Source organism: Brachyhypopomus gauderio, chromosome 6, assembly GCF_052324685.1.
Source record: "Brachyhypopomus gauderio isolate BG-103 chromosome 6, BGAUD_0.2, whole genome shotgun sequence".
Taxonomy (NCBI): domain Eukaryota; kingdom Metazoa; phylum Chordata; class Actinopteri; order Gymnotiformes; family Hypopomidae; genus Brachyhypopomus; species Brachyhypopomus gauderio.
The window spans coordinates 3905068-3921942 of record NC_135216.1 but is presented as its reverse complement, the minus strand read 5'-3'; the positions used below and the strand labels follow the sequence as shown (position 1 = coordinate 3921942).

Genomic DNA, 16875 nt, shown 5'->3' with positions numbered 1-16875 from the left:
CACACACACACACACACACACACACAGCTCTTGGACTTGTTCTATAGTAAAGGAGGTGTACAGGATGGTTTCTTCTGCCATGAAGGTGGAACTTCAGACTCACGAGAAGAGGTGCACGGCATCACTGGGCTCCCGCACGTTGTCTCGGCGATACTGCATGAAGTTCTGCAGTGATGTCTGAGGGTTGGCAACCACAGAAATTGGGTTCCCTGATGACCAGGTCTCCATGGCGACCAGCACAATGCGGGTATTCAGCTGTTCCTTGTAGAGCTGGGTGTCATAGCAACAGTGTAGAAAATGATGAAGCAGATGGAGATGGCAGAGGTGGATAGATGTGATCCTGTCCCTCTGTGTTAGGGTGCAGTGTGTGTGTGTGTGTGTGTGTGTGTGTGTGTGTGTGTGTGTGTGTGTGCGCGTGTGTGGCGGATGGAGGGATCTCACCGCATCTGCCATGTTCACAACTGCTTTCGCAAAGTTCCTCATCTGAGTGGTGGAACGACGTAACTGCACAAACTACAAGAACAAGAACACAACCAGATCAGACACACACACACACACACACACACACACACACACACACACACACACACACATACACACATACACACACACACACACACACACACACACACACACATACACACACACAACCAGATCAGACACACACACACACACACACACACACACACACACACACACACACACACACAACCAGATCAGACACACACACACACACACACACACACACACACACACACACACACACACACACAACCAGATCAGACACACACACACACACACACACACACACACACACACACACACACACACACAACCGGATCACACAGACACACACAACCGGATCACACAGACACACACAACCGGATCAGACACACACACACACACACACACACACACACACACACACACACACACACACACACACACACACACACACACACACACAACCAGATCACAGACACACACACACACAACCAGATCACAGACACACACACAACCAGACCACAGACACACACAACCAGATCACAGACACACACAACCAGATCACAGACACACACACACACACACACACACACACACACACACACACACACACACACACAACCAGATCAGACACACACAGACGCACACACACCTACACACACAAGAACATAGTTCAGTTATACAGTAAAAACTTGGAATTCAGAGACACACACTCTCACAAGTCTAACCATTTCAAAGTCGTGGATAACCATCAGCTCAATGTATTTTGTCTCGGTTTGAACCCTTGGTCGGTAAACCTGTAGAATCAGGTGTGAAAGATATGTTTGCATCTACCATTTGCAAATGCAGTTATTTATGAACGAACTATTTAAGTATGGTTGTGAAAGAGTGAACAGCTGGCCTACCCGTCGTTTGACACGTTTCAAACTGTCTTTGTGTTGCAGAATGCTGCTCTCATACTCCTCAGATAAACTTTCTTCAGAGAGTTTTTCATTCTTCTCGTTTATCAGACAACCTAATTATCAAAAGATCAATCTCAAGCCAGCTGCCTCAGTAGGTGGCAGATCAGGTAATATTTGTGCACGTCAAATACTACAAATGTGTATGTGCTTATGTATTATTTATATGTGAATGCAAGCAATTGACCTTATTACAGTACCTGGACAGGAGGTTTGCAGTTTAAAGTCAGGCATCCTTCTCACCAAATGGGCCCCACTCTGAACAGGGATTAATTTACCATACATTAATGTGCTTAAAGTGATGCTCTAACTTATTATCACATATAGTGAGCATAGCCATAAGTGAAGCTATTATTGTTTAATTTACGTAGTTTACAGAGAATGTGTTTAAGGTTTATTGCACCAGGTCAACAGATAGGCTACATGGGTTAGTGTTTTCAAATATTGTACTGTAAGGACCACTTTTTGGGTCTTAGCAGCAGCAAATAACTGTAATTACTCGGGTAAAACCGTTACTGTGTAAGTCTAACCATACATCAACTCATTCTAATAGGCTCAACTGATACCAATAGGCCCACTGATCTGTAACAAAAGATAACCTTACCTGATCGGTATAATTGAGAAAGGGTTCAATGCTGTAGGAGTGGAGTCCATCTGAAAACATGCCACTAAAAAGAGATGGCAGCTCATTCCAGACCAGCACAACTCCTGCTAATAATGTAATCTTTTCTCCATATTCTCTCAATAAATTCATAGGTTATAATCAACCCAGAAGTAATAACAAACTGGTTTATATGGGAGGTTTTTGTGCATGTGTGCACACAGAGGTATGTCTATATTTAGTGTGTTGAGTGTGGTGCTTACCAAAGACCATGACAGGTCGACAGAGCTGCCCAGGAACCTGGAATTTCCCTGAGTGTGCCATGATAGTAACAGTGCTCTCCCCCCTACACACACACACACACACATATAGATGGACTAGCAGTTACATCCAATAAATGTAACATGGTTTAATCTGTGTACTTAGAGTTTTGCATGTTTCTTTTTGCTTCTGATGCCACACTTGCCATGCCAAACAGGATGTCAAGTGGAGCAAATAAGTTATAATATATTTCCTCCATAGTCATAGCTTTACACTTGTGAGTACTGATACAGAAGTAAACTTACTGTTGATTGTTTTGGTTTTCCATCTTGGTCAAAGTCACGCTCCACATAATTGGAAGATAATAGGTCACTAAAGACAAAGACACAAAATAAAAGCTTTCATGTCCTTAGCAAGGAACACTGAAGCCCAGAAGATAGATCTCCTTTCTAGGTGGGTTAGCATGCTGGTTCAGCTTTCCTAACATCCAAACAATAGAAAACAGGTAAAGAAAACACAGCAAATGTCCTGTAATATCCCATTAGTGTTGTTATTTTCATGTTGCTAAATCTCTCCTGATTGATTTGAAATGCAGCACACAGACAAGCTCAAGTGGAGAGGAGGCTGGACAGGAGGAGAGGTGGACAGTACTGACTGGACAGGAGGAGAGGTGGACAGGAGGAGAGGTGGACAGTACTGACTGGTTTAATTGTAGATCCAAGATGAAAGTCTTTCCAAAGGCCTCCACCTGGAAACTGCTCCGAGCCAAATGAACCTGTGAGCAAAGAGAGCAACGTTAACAGTGTCACTGACCATTTCTAAGACCATTCAGTTCCAAACACTACAGCTGGATACGGAGGACATGGGAAAACAAAGTTTGCAGTGTTGCTCATTTGTGTAGATTCAACAAAACCTATTTTTAATGGACATATGCAGAATGCTGGGAAGGCAAGTGTGTGTGTGTGTGTGTGTGTGTGTGTGTGTGTGTGTGTGTGTGTGTGTGTACATCTGTGTGTCTCTGTGCCTGTGTGTGGGAGAGAGCACCCAGCCCAAAAAACAATTCTCAGCTCACTGTATGATGCATACCTGCCAACACTCACGATTTACACAGGAGTCGCCCTATATTTAACACTTTCATGAACATTGTTTCTGACTGGTGATGGTACAAACCATATGGGAGTTTCTCAGTTTCTATGTGGGATATATATAGTGGTACCTGGCAACGCAACCCAGAGACAGAAGTGAAGAGACTGAAATGACCCTGTCCGACGTGCGTTACACGTCACTGCACTGAGTGCATTCTCCCCCTTCTTCTCTACTCACGTTGCTGCTGAAAACTGATGAAACCATTCTGAATAAGAAAATAAATATCCACTTGGTGCGAGACCTTCCCCTCCTTAAAGGAGATGGTGCAGCTCTTTACTTCTGCTTTGGGCTCACTGTGAATTATGCACTTAATCCTGAACTAGGGATTAGGAACAGAGATGAGGAGAGACAGACTGGGCAAGAAAGGAAGAGAATGACTCCCTTTATAATAAACATCACAAAAAAGGCAAATAAATAAATATTCCTGGTCTCTTCTGTCCCTTATTTTGGAAGGCACTGAGTGTGTAAAGTATTGTTTTAAAATGATGCCAGGAAGCGCACGTGCATGCAGACCTCACAAAGTGATTGAGAACTGAGTTTTCTGTTAACTGCTGGTTTGTGACAAACTGCACTTTAGGCCTTTTGATGCTCAGCACAAACAGTGTAACCACAACATTTCTGCAGATAAACGTGTGAAAGCGTTCCTTTAGAATGCATAACAACCTGTTCTGGGGAACCACTTCAAATAATGGAAGCCAAATATCCTAAACTTTTCAGATATTACCCACTATAGCCTGCATCAGACCTGCTGCCAAAACAAGACATTAAACGTTAAATTGCATTGGTCAATATATTAGCAATAATGTTGCTTTGAATGCGTGAGTAGAGACGACTATAAGCGTCATATAAGCGTCATATAAGCGTCGCAGCCCGACACGTCCCTAAATTCTAATTAATTATTAATTAAAGTGGGGGGATCCGACACACAATTCACTTCCAGTTCAGCTGTTACATGCGTCTATACCTTTTATATGGAAGTTTCACGGGGGTTAAAATAATCCGGCCAAAGCATTAAACCGACGTTTTATGAGCTTCCTATAATAACTCTACAATACATGCGCTTCCTAGAACGTAATTCAATATATAGTGCCACACACCGTCGGGGCTCCGGCACTGCCTCTTATTCGTGTTCCCAGTTTACTATGCGCCGTCTCTTCCTCCGAGTCTCTCTGCTGCAAGAGGCGCTTGGGCTGCACGACCTCCTCCGTTGTAGTGTGGTATCCTTCCTGCTGATCCGGCGGAAAGATCCGGTCCCACACTCCCCGGTCCTGCGACGGAGAGCTGCCGTTCGAGCCGGCTACAAGGATGCAGCAACAGATCAATAAATGGCAAAGAGTACTTGTATCGATACTTGTATTTACGTATATTTAAATAGACAATGGGTTTTGCTTTGTTTTAAATCACTACAGTTGGGCAACAGAAACTCCATCCCTCTATTTTCTGTGTTTATTTCAGGGTTCCCAGACACGTCTTTAGCTCCAATACAATGTGTTAATGCAGCAAATCGGTGTGACACTTGCACTAACGGCGCAGCTACAGCGATGCTCTCAGTATTTGGCACAGACGCAAGCGCCCAAGCTGTGAACGAGCATAGAGTTATTGTCCCTGGGAAATGAGATTACAGCTGCAGAATTTCTCGAGGAATAAAAATCCTTACAGTGAGGGGTTTTGCACTTGCCCCCGCCCTACTCCGCTTCTTGCTTTGCAGGAATCGCTTACCTGTTACGGAAAACATCGCGCCAACTGCAGCAAACGTCAGGCACGGCAGGGCGAGCATGCTGATCACATAGTCCCAGAGAGCTTCATCTGATTCGTCTTACTGCTTATTATGACAGGCTCCGGGAAATTACAAAGCACTCAAGAAAGGCGTATATTTCGGTTAACGTGTGTTCAACCTCTCATCTTGTCTTTCTGTACTGCTCCTTTCGATTACGAGTCAAGCTTGGCTGTAGGATAGAATCCGATACAAAATAAACAGATAAATAAACTGGTCTGTAAAACGTGTAAAATCTGTCAACTGGGCAATTTACGATTATGCGTGGTTGGCATGTTGCTGTTAGGAGTGCGTGAGAGAGTGCGTTTGAGAAGGTATGTGCGCGCAAATCTGCGGGTGCGTGAGGCGCTAGAGAAGGTTCTGCGGCACAGAGGGACACGTGGGAACCGCGCACGCTCCCTCACTCCGTCTCACGCACAGCCACACATTCTCTTCATGCAGCTTCCATACAGTCATTTCTCTAGATTGATCAGTTACAAAGAGGATGACATACTGCGACATAGTTGATTTCACATTCACGCATTCAGATTTTGTCTTCAGTAGCTTTCTAACGGTGCGTCCAAAGTGACTAAACTGTGCAACTGGTTGTTGTTAGCAAGAACACTATGGAAAAGAAACAGTGCCAATTCGAAATGTAATCGCTACTAGGCAAAAATGGAAATGCAATCCACAAAATGCATTGCTTTTCCATACAAACATGCAGAATACGTGCCACAATGAAATGCAAAAGCACTATTACATTACGTTTCAATGCACTTTATCTCTTTATTGAAAAACAATACACAATAATTACCATTCAAAACCAAAACGCTGAATTTGTGCCAGAATTGAATATAATACAGCTCGAAATGTAATCACGGCACCGAGGTATTGCTTTTCACCGTACGGTATTTCTGACATAAATGTCTCCTTTAAATGTAATGATCACGAGATTGATTTAAACACTGATGTGATGAAAACATGCCACAATGAAAAGTAAAAGCTCCAGTGTGTGTGGATTTGTATTTAAAGAAAGAAACGCTGAATTCGTGCCAGAAGCCACCTTGAAATGCAATCGACTGAACGTCATTGTGCAGTAGGAGTTGTAGCCCCGATGTTACTGTGCCGTCCCTCTGTGTTCCGTCACACTAATACCGGAAGTACGGCACAGCGGGTTGTGTCCCGGTACACACAGCAGAACAGCGGTTTGTGTCCCGGTACACACAGCAGAACAGCGGCTCGTGTCCCGGTACACACAGCAGAACAGCGGCCTACGGCACCATACACATTTTACTATCTTACTAAATCAAATATTATTCCAAATTGGAGAAATTGTGTACAATTTCATAAAATATATTCATAAAATATATTTATATTTTTTATGAGAAACGCAAATAAATATCACATTGTAAGTTGCACAGTGTTCTGTCCAAATATTTTATCGTCAATAAATTATCAGCTTGACATCACGACCATTAGGCTCTGCGAGCAAAAAAGAAGAGAAAGAAAACACGTTGTTTTTCACGTTATAAATCGGTAACCCGACACCAGCATACAGAGTTTCCGGCACAGTTAACTTGAGTTTATCACACGACTACGGATTAGTTAATCAAGGGGTTTTGTGATCATGTCAGGTAAATTACGGATAGTCCAACGTTGCTAATTCACTTTTTCTTTACTATTTACATAACATTTGTATAATTATTTGACTGTACTGACAATGTTTATTGGGAAAACAGGCAAAAGTACCGAATTTACCTCGGTGACAGAGCTAATTAACAAAGCACGCGGGTCACAGTGTCCGTACTGCAAGAAGAAAACGGTATGTTCGGAGAGACATCTGTCATCTAAACATTTGAGATTTGCCATATATTATACAGATAAAAATGAAGGTAAGCATTGTATTGAAATATCATGTTATTACAGTTGTATTGTTTGTTATGACAGTTGCATTACAGAGGCTCGCCAATAATGCATCCAAAACAGTTTCATATTTACCATTGTCTAAATCTGATTCGCTTTTGTGCTTATTGAATTAAGGTGACCCTTTATTTGGAGTGGTCCTTTTTGGGTTAAATAAACACAACAGACTCTCAGTAATACAACAACATATCAATAATGTAGCAGCATCAGAACTTTGAGCTATCATGCAGAGATTTTCAACACTGTAAACAACAATTCATGATAATCTAATAAGTTCAGTTTTTCACATAATTTGGGGGATCAAAGTTCATATTTGTAGATGTTTGTGATTGAGATTAGATGTTGAATAATGTTAGGTTTTGCTTATTGGAAATAACATTAAGTCTAATTCAACAATACCTCTACTTAATATAAGTAATGTATTAAAATACATCTTCAGGGTATTTATTCCAGTTGCTTCACTACCGCTACTTCGCTCAAGCCTTGTTGATGTGGTACTAATAATTTATTAAGAGCTTATTAATCATCCACAAATGATCACTCAAAATCAGAGGTTACGGTACTAGGCAAGTCAACATTCATATTTCTAAAAGTAGATGAGAGACCTTTTAAGAGAATATTTAAACTACTTGAACTATTACACATTGACATTTATTTCTGTTATTGTAAATCTAGAAGGATTCATAGCATGTAAGAGTTTAAATAGCGTTCAAGAGGTTTGATAATGTTTGTAAAAGTGTATAATAGTAAATGTGAGAAAATGTTATTGAGTGTAAGAGGCTTAATAGTGTGAAAGAATGGACAGTGTATGAGACAAGGAAGTTCAAATGTTGTGGCATAAAGGGCCTCTCATGTAATAGTCTAATAGATTACTGTTAAAATATGCTTTATTTTCAGAGAAATTTACAATACCATGCATGTGTGCAGAGGTCAAGGATTCTATAAGAAGTCACTGGCATTGTTCCCAGTGTGGGAAAATTATTCTTAAACGTGCAAACTTTGATGTTCATTTAAATTCTCATGGTAAGTATATGACACATTTCCTTTTAAAACATGTTACTTATTGCTGACCTAAAAATATTGAGCAATGATAACTATTATATTAGATAAAGTTAATTAAACATTTCATACAACTTTCAGGCTGTTTAACCAAAAAAGCAGAAAAAACAGGTGAGTTTCCTGCTGTGAGTATAACACTGTTCAAGTCTATGGGAAAATGTCCGTTTGATGATTGTTTCCGACCAAATAATATAAATGATAGTGTTTTATCACTCCATAGAACACCTGTCCCACTGTTCATTCACCAATGCTAAAGCATTACTATGACTTCACTTTTTCGCTATGTGACACACTTCCCTTTAATTAATCCATTATGTGTGATTCATTCTCTGTTAGAACCATCAGAACAAAAGTCAAAGCAACAAGAACAGACCATACATGAAGAAACTAAGAGTACACTGAAATGTCATACATGCCATGTCTCATTTGCAAGTGAATACAATTTCAGACGGCATCAAAATGTAATCCATGCAAGTGTGACAGAACCCATTTTTTGCATTGATGAAGAGAGGGGGATCTTCTTTACTGCCAAGGACAAAACTGGAGTTCGTGTTCCCATCCATGTCATGAAATCCATAAAAAATCAAGTAATTGCTTGTGAAACTGATAATTGTAAGCAGTACATGGATATGACAGAAAGAAGTGGAAGGCCAGGCAGAGAATGTCTTCATCTCTGCAGAGTTCAGACAGCAGCAGTTCATACTCCTCCAGCTGCACTTAAGGAAGATTGCCTTCAAAACATGATGGATAAAGGCTTGATTTCTTCTTCTAGGGTCAATGAATGCATCAAATTAAACAATCATGCCTGCAAAGCAAGATCCTGTTGTGTCTATCCTGTGTTTTATGGTGACTTTGGATTTTCAAAAAGGTATGTGCACTTTTCTGTGTACACAGGAGAAAGTGACAATTGGTGCAGATTTGGTAGAACCCGGGTCACTTTTGATACTGGAACTGGTCAATGGAGTTGCCGGTGCAAAGGCACAAGTAATCCCTCCCGATGTGTTCATCGTTACCTGTGCATGTGGTGGACTTTCCAAGAACGCCAAGACTTGCTTATGTACTTTGATGATACAGACAGTGATATGGAAGTGGATGAGCAATATGAGACAACTTCAAAAGAAACTAAAGGGCATCTAGACTCAACAGACATTCTAAGCATGACAAGTTACATGAGGAAGCATAAAATGATTCCTGAAGAGCTTTCTGAGGATTTCTGTGTGGTTAGGGAGGTACCCAAGAAGTTTGAAACACTTGAAACCATCTGTCCTTACTGCCCTGGACCTACTCCACCTGAGCTCTCACCTCCTAAACTGTTTACCAAAGAAGCAGTTGTGTATGGACTTTGTTCTGTCACCAAAGGTTTGTATGATTAGATGTAATTGTGGTTATTTGTAAGTTTTCACAATGTAACTAGTATTATATAACAACTTTGGCAAAACTACCATCTTTTTAGGAATCCATGTGTATATTAAGGAATGCCCAGTCTGCAAAACAGCAGTTAGATTTCAGGAGTATACATCTGGATTTCACAATTATAACAACAAAGTCTTCCTGACCACCCAGCTCTGTCTTACCTTAACAGCTGCACTCAAGGTAGGAGAGCAATGTAACTAGAGAATACTGTGTATTTTGTTTTTAGTTAGTTTGTCCTTTAAAATGATGCAATTTACTTCTAATTTACAGAACCACACAGCGATTGGCCGGGCCCTTTCAATCATGGAAGATTTAAGCGGCTGCAGAGTCCCTCATGACACAATAAGAAAAGCCTTTTTCCATTTCTCTGCACTGAGGGATTACAAATATGGTTTCTTTTGTTATCGCTGTGGACACCACCCTTCTATAATTGTTGCTGATGCAAACTGGAAAGTTGCATTTGACATTCCAGGTAATAGTTAAAAAATAGTTATATATAGTATTAAAGAAGATTCATTCACTGACCATTTTTGGTGCTATATAGAACTGTTTTTTAAAGAAACTAAAACGTACAGAGCATGGGGCCACCAACACTAGTGTTTGGAACCACTTATCTGTGTGCTTATTCCATGTTCCAGTGCAGGTACTGAAGAAACCTAATCCTGAGACAGTGAGGGCTGAGGACCTCAGTGTGAACATGAAAGAGAAGTGGCAGAACTTGGAGAATGAGATGATTGCTTCTGGATTGTGCACTGGTGAGATGCTACTCTATGCAATAAGGCAGTGTTTCTTAATCCTTTTGCTGGTGACCCCGCTGCACTGCATGGTATTTATGACCGGAGGTGTCAATTCCAGGTTCAGAAAGTAAAAGTCCTCACCGGGATTTTGCTCAGGCTTCCTGGATTGTGTTTATTCCACTAATTTTACCTGGCTTGCACTAATTAGAACATGCAGCAAGCTTGAGTAAAATCCTGGGAAGGAGTTTTACTTTCTGAACCTGGAATTGACACCTCTGTTTATGACTCAACACACCCAGTTCAACTCCTTAAGGACTTGATGGGATGGATTAGGTGTGTTTAGTCAAGGAATATTTGAAAAGTTATAAGTGCAGTGCTGGCTGCAAGCAGAGGTAAGAAACAGTGCCAAAAAGTTAGAACATCACATTTTATTTTCTTTCATTTATTGTTGTTCTATTTGTTGGCTTTAGGTGGAAGAACACACAATCCCTTTTCAAACATGCTGACATATTCTGATTTGGCACCATGGATTGGAGTGAACACCAGAACTGGAGACATTGTTCCCAAAATAGAGCTACTGAAGGGACTATGGAAGAAAACTAACGTGGGCAGAGAATGCCAAGTGGCCAACACAGAAATGAATGAAGATTACATTCTAGATTTGCTTGAAAAAAAAAAGGTTAAGTATGCATTTTTCAACAATATTATTTCGAATTGGTTATGATTACAAATGAAAGTATGTGATACAGAGATATTTCTTTAGGCACAGAAGGCAGAACTTGTATCAGCTTGTGAAGCACTGGGTGTTTCAGCAGAGGGAACAAGAGAGGACATCCTGAACAGGTTGCAAGAGCTCCTACTGTACAAAGACATTTATCCAAAAATGTTTGTGAAATTGCAGAAAGCTGGGGGTAAGTGTATTACAAAATCTATAAAATGCATTTTGCACACGTCACGCCCACGTTGTTCTCCCTGTCTATGTCTGTGTCTATGTTTATGATCGCGTGCTCCTTGTCTCGACCCTCACCTAGTTCGTAGTTGTCTCTTCCCATTGTGCACAGGTGTTGCTCGTTTGCTGTGTATATATATACACCTCTGTTTGCTGCCTGTCTTTGTCATTAATTTTGTCTTAGCTGTTACCTTGTGTCAGTTACCTTCAATTGTCCCTTGTATTTCCCTAGCCTTTGTTTTGCTTGATTGTTTGTTAGTGTCTATTTGTTTTATTACTTTGTTTCCTTTCTGTTTGTTATTTCTTGTTTCTTTTGTTTATTTTATTATGGCTTATTTTAGTAAAAGACATACACGTATGTATCTGCTTCCCTTGTCTCATCTCCAAGTGTCACAACACAAAATGTTTTACTAAGTATTTTGTTTTTCTCTGTTCCTTTTTAGGTGGGGTGTTACATGTCTCTTGCCCACATTCAGTTGTTTATTACTGCTCTCCTTTGTGGTGGCGAGAGTCTGCTAGGGACCATGCCGATGCTCTCCTGAGCTTTCAGCATGCCCCAAATGTTTATGTAAGTGATGTGGCAGGCCGTGTAGCAAGACATCTCAATAATAGAACAAAACAGGATTTTTTTCAGCCATATGATGGAAGACTTTGTGAACCTACAAAAGACAATATTGAAAAGGCATTAAAGAAGACTTTACAGATTTCCCTGCCATGGCTTACTTCTAGTCAGCCAAAAGGCATTAAGGAAATGGACTGTACCTCTATGCATTCAAGACCACATCCAGTGACAGGAACTAACGAGCGATACAGCCTCTATGACCGATTTCACCAGAAGAATCAAAAACGTCCAGAGGAAAGACTGAGAAGTCTATGTCTTGTTCCAGAGCTTCGCTCCTCTATAAACACAGCAGTGGCAGAGCAACTTAATAGAGAAATGGCCACATGTCGGTATTTTCTTTGCAATATGAAGGACAGGCACTTCATATTTTCCTTGAGACTCATGTTCCACCTCCATAATCAGAAGGTAAATCAGGAATTCAAACAAGACATGATGAGGATTGCATTGGACCCTTTAGAAGTAGATAACAATGGAAGACTTAGTATTGCTGAAACAGGTTTGTATGGCTGGTCTTTGCTTTTTCAAAATTAAAAAATGGATGAATGATTAAAGCATTGTTTAAATTATAATTGGCAGCACATGCACTCAAGAAAGAAGGGGTAATTGAAGTTATGGAAATGAAAGGGTTGCTTCATGAAGAAGAAAGCAGTAGGAGCTGGCAGCACTTCTCAGTTGGTCTTTTTCCAATTGACCAATCAAATGAGGTATGTTGTCTTTTTTGTTAAAATATATAAAAGTAAGTTGTATCACTGTTCCTGTTATAAATATTGTAATGTCTAAAATGTTTAGGAAAAAGTAGCAGTCCTTTTTGCTGAACAAAAAGAGGAGCACCTGACCATAATAAGGATTGCGAATTGCACAGCTAACCTTCAAGATCTGAAGAGTTTGTACCCCCCTGAAATGATGTCCAGCGAGGAACAGTCAACTGGAAAAATCAGAATGCCATGGCTGACGGATAGCGTAAGCATTAATCTCCCAAGCACACTGTATCATAACAGAAAACGGAGTTAAGACCGAGGAATGAATTGAGTTTTCTTTCCTCACAGGTAGTAGATACAAGACTTTCTCAGCTGGTGGAAAGAGCACAGAATGTAAAATGTTCATACTTAACTATTAGTTCTGAAATTATGACATTTTGTCGATTTTTGAAAATTGTTAGAAATATAACTTTATTGCAGGTCATCCTTATTCCGACATTTAATTTCATACTTTGGTGGAGAGACTGGCAAAAGAACAAAGCAATTCAAGATGTGCATCTAAAATGCATTAAGGTATTCTGAACTAACTAAAGTGGTATTATTGACTACATTCTCTGAAGTTCTGTCTCTGCATTTTACAGTAGTTTACTGCTTCATTTTGAGGTACAGTCTATCCAAATGCCTTCTTTGTAGGATGTAAAGAAGAACACAAAAGTGCTCATTCCCCGTGTTGTTGGACACAAAACTCCAGAATCTGGGAACCACTTTATTCTGTGGGTGAGTATAGCCATTTTATTTGTTTTTTCTGAAGTCTTTATTATTATTATTATTATTATTATTAATAATAATAATAATAATAATAACGTGTGGTTCATTTTACATTTTAGGTCTTTGATGGGGTGACATCTGAAATTAAACTGTATGATTCTTTGGGGAAGACCAAAACAATTGTGGACCAGGACATGGAATTGTTATGGTGTGTATATTTATTTCTTTTTTCTTTCTGGATTGTTTGTTGGAAATTATTTGGTACTGGCAATACTGCTTACATTTATGGAATACACAGTGGAATTAGGGGTAGCCCATGTCACGTTGAGGACCCCGGCCCCTCCCTTTTGGGCGTGTGTATACGTTGTCCACGTGCTTTGTCTGCGTCTGTGGATCTCCGTGGTTCGGGTTATGTCGTGTGATATGTCTCACCTGTGACTTGTCTTGTAATCACGTGGGGATAATGTGGTTTGTCTATTTAATGTGCGCTCGCGCAGTGTCCTGTGCTCGTCGTTGTCTAAAGTCTACACGTTTCAGTGTGTATGTCTACATGTTCCTTGTGCGCTATTGCGCAATTTCTGTTGAAAATAAAAGTGACGTCAGTCAGACGGAGGATTCCGTGTCTCTTCCTTCGCCACGACCCCAACGTCACAGCCCAGTTGTTCATAAGATTTGTTAATATTAACTAAAGATATTAAGATAAATCTCCGTTGTCAGCATACAGTTCTCATTTTCTAATGTTTAATCACATCCACATTCAAGAATGTGTTGTTTTTATTCTAATTGTACTTTTTCCTAGTAATGCATTCCAGAACATCTGGAACTTGAGCTCTTGGACAATACAGAGTCCAGCCCAATGGAAGCAGTCTGATTCAGATAACTGCGGAGTACTTGTTTGCACAGTAAGTATCAGTGATTACTAATTATATGTACTATGTGAATAAGCTACTTAAAAGGATTCTGCATCTTAAAATAGATGGCTGAATTGGAAGTCAGAAGCATCAAAGCTGCAAATGAGACTCTCTTTCAAAAGCAGTTGCTTTACCTGCGAAGATATCATGCAGCTGCATTAGCAGCAGAAGCTATTCTGCCGGTATGTTTATGGTTTGTTTAGTTATAAAACCAGCATCTTCTTTTAAAATGTCAGTCTGTCACCCTGTAAATATATATTATTTTAACGATTATTACAGAGACATGCAGCACATGATTCAGATTGCTTGGCTGGCAAAATTTATGCATGCACATACCAAAGAATGTCTGGACAAAAAGCTAGGTACATTCTGCATACTTATCAACATTTATTTTTCATTCAAATGTATAAATCAAGCCATTATTCTGACAAATTGAATTTAATTGTTGTGAACTTAAATAGATCCCTATATCCAGATGTCTCCACATTCAACTGGGTACAGTGTGACATTTGCGAAATGTGGCTGCATACAGACTGTGCTGGAGTGCAGCAAGAAAATCTCCAGAACACAAGTTTTAAATGTGGATGTGACATGCCTTCCCCTTACCCATACACAAAGTAAGCGAAGGAGCCAATTACAATAATGGGGAATTGTACTAACCATGTTACTGTTGGAACAGCCATTTATTGAAGATACTTGTTTCATTCCAGTCTCCTCTCAGTTCTGAGTCAGAAAGGTGTAGGATGTTTGATCAGTGAAGAGGAAATTCAGGTAATAACCACACTTCCAATTATTCTTTTTCTAATGTTTTCTTCTGCTATGACTTGCATGTACAAGTCTTTAGTTATGCTTGAAGACTGTTTTCTTTCTTCTTACTATGCCTCCATCATATTATTTTTCTAACCGAGAACTAATCATAAGTCAACCTCATTACTGACCTCACTAATGCTCTTGTGGCTGACTGCAGCTAAATCCTCACACAAATGTTAACATGAAGTGTAAAGTCTTTCCAGCTTAGAGACACTCACTGCAGTAAAGGAGGGACAAACCTGTCAATACCTTAAATTTTGCACAAAATATTGTTTCTAACACATTACTCTATTTCTTTTTCCAGCTGTGAATGTTGTCAAGCTTTTCACACACCCTTATGACTATATTCATAACTTGAAAGCACTGTCATTCCTTCAGGCACTGCATACATTTCAGGTTATTTAACATAATACAATTAATGTCTCAATAGGAGTTACATAGGCAACTGTTCAGTGGCGAGAAGAAGTCGGCGCGAATGTTTCTCTGGAACCATCCCAACAAATGCATGAAGCTTCGAACCATTCTTAGGCCTAGACTGTCTAAATTTAGCACTGACTGGGTAAGTCTGTTTTGGGTAGGTTGTTTATTGAGGTTCAACATTGTTCCATGTTCATCATGTACAATTGAATGGAATGTTAATAAAAATTTGTGTTATGTTTTTTGTTTTTTCCCTCCCCCCAGATTGATGAGCTGTATGGAAAAATTCTGGCAGCTCTGAGTTTGGACAAAACAGAACTCAGAAATGTTGATTATATTATCGATGTTATGCTGCCAGAGGTAGGAAAATTCAGTGATGACAGTATGTTTCATTAAAATAGAACTTTTATATTAACAGTACTCTTAACACTACCCTGCTAAATGTTTTTATTAACTGCTAATGAATAATGTCTACTACCACTGCAGGTGACTCTATTGATACTGCGCAGGCATGAAGGCTTTAACCGGTACCAAGGAGAGCTATCTTTGTCTACTCCAGGCGTCATTGTTTGAATATTATAAAAGGCAGTTTTTTTTGTTTGTATGTTTTTTTTCTTCTTTATCATATTATTATTTGACATAATTTAAAAATGCCTGTATAAAGTTAATTTATTCACAACACTTTATTTTTTGTCTTATTTTACTGTACTTGTGATGCTGCAGATGCTGCAGGAGACTAGGGTGGTAGCGGGCCGTATTTATTATCCATAGTGGGATGCGCTATAAGCGCGAAAACCAAAACCTGGAGGTACAAAACAGGATTACTGATTTAGACAGTTAACTTAAACTCATTCAAGTTCAGGATTGTCCTAAAGCAATGTTCCTCAGCTCATTGCACAACCACAACTTGAGGTTTAAATTATCTAGTTAAACTGAAATCACCTATAGCTACTGAGCTATATTGTTAGCTAATAACCTCTCCTTCCTTGAGCTAAAAGGTGAGCAGAGCAGGTGAAAACACAAGAATATACGGTACAGAAGGTCACCTACAGGGCAAAGTACAACAGCTTGTCCATTATCCATGTCTATTTAAAATATCGTCATAAACACAGTGTGTACGTCCCATAAATAAAACATAACATTGACCATATGCCGCTGTTGTGTACCGGGACACGAGCCGCTGTTCTGCTGTTGTGTACCGGGACACGAGCCGCTGTTCTGCTGTTGTGTACCGGGACACGAGCCGCTGTTCTGCTGTGTGTACCGGGACACAAACCGCTGTTCTGCTGTGTGTACCGGGACACAAACCGCTGTTCTGCTGTGTGTACCGGGACACAACCCGCT

General features: G+C 40.0%; 3 protein-coding genes and 2 long non-coding RNA genes across 12 annotated transcripts in view; 4 read left to right on the top strand and 1 right to left on the bottom strand.

The window, feature by feature from the left end:
• LOC143516511 (disintegrin and metalloproteinase domain-containing protein 11-like) overlaps positions 1–5614 on the bottom strand; it is a 47251-nt gene extending 41637 nt beyond the window's left edge. For all 8 annotated transcript variants that reach the window (XR_013131723.1, XR_013131724.1, XM_077008151.1 and 5 more), the window contains exons 1-11: positions 5191–5614; positions 4569–4768; positions 3027–3100; positions 2631–2697; positions 2328–2410; positions 2068–2131; positions 1664–1721; positions 1410–1519; positions 1233–1301; positions 442–513; positions 104–270 (exon numbers count right to left, since the gene is read on the bottom strand). Coding sequence is in view for 6 of the 8 variants with exons in the window: in XM_077008151.1 (XP_076864266.1) it covers positions 104–270; positions 442–513; positions 1233–1301; positions 1410–1519; positions 1664–1721; positions 2068–2131; positions 2328–2410; positions 2631–2697; positions 3027–3100; positions 4569–4768; positions 5191–5248 (1022 nt within the window). In the remaining 2 variants the exon portion in view is untranslated. The remainder of the gene's footprint in view (positions 1–103; positions 271–441; positions 514–1232; positions 1302–1409; positions 1520–1663; positions 1722–2067; positions 2132–2327; positions 2411–2630; positions 2698–3026; positions 3101–4568; positions 4769–5190) is intronic.
• Positions 5615–7970: 2356 nt separating this feature from the next.
• On the top strand, positions 7971–9579 carry LOC143516127 (uncharacterized). The gene is made up of 3 exons (XM_077007722.1): positions 7971–8170; positions 8288–8317; positions 8543–9579. Exons 1-3 carry the CDS (start codon positions 8065–8067, stop codon positions 9577–9579), a joined length of 1173 nt encoding a protein of 390 aa, XP_076863837.1. The 5' UTR covers positions 7971–8064.
• Positions 9580–9681: 102 nt separating this feature from the next.
• LOC143516160 (uncharacterized) lies at positions 9682–10921 on the top strand. The gene is made up of 3 exons (XR_013131578.1): positions 9682–10091; positions 10258–10374; positions 10827–10921. It is a non-coding gene; the product is annotated as an uncharacterized LOC143516160 (long non-coding RNA).
• Positions 10922–12270: 1349 nt separating this feature from the next.
• Positions 12271–13700, top strand: LOC143516126 (uncharacterized). The gene is made up of 8 exons (XM_077007721.1): positions 12271–12423; positions 12504–12631; positions 12717–12887; positions 12974–13018; positions 13106–13198; positions 13319–13402; positions 13513–13605; positions 13692–13700. The coding sequence occupies exons 1-8, from the start codon at positions 12273–12275 to the stop codon at positions 13698–13700; spliced, it is 774 nt and encodes a 257-aa protein (XP_076863836.1). The 5' UTR covers positions 12271–12272.
• Positions 13701–13845: 145 nt separating this feature from the next.
• Positions 13846–15670, top strand: LOC143516159 (uncharacterized). Its single transcript, XR_013131577.1, has 6 exons — positions 13846–14295; positions 14370–14486; positions 14584–14666; positions 14766–14921; positions 15015–15075; positions 15545–15670. It is a non-coding gene; the product is annotated as an uncharacterized LOC143516159 (long non-coding RNA).
• The last annotated feature ends 1205 nt before the right edge of the window (positions 15671–16875 follow it).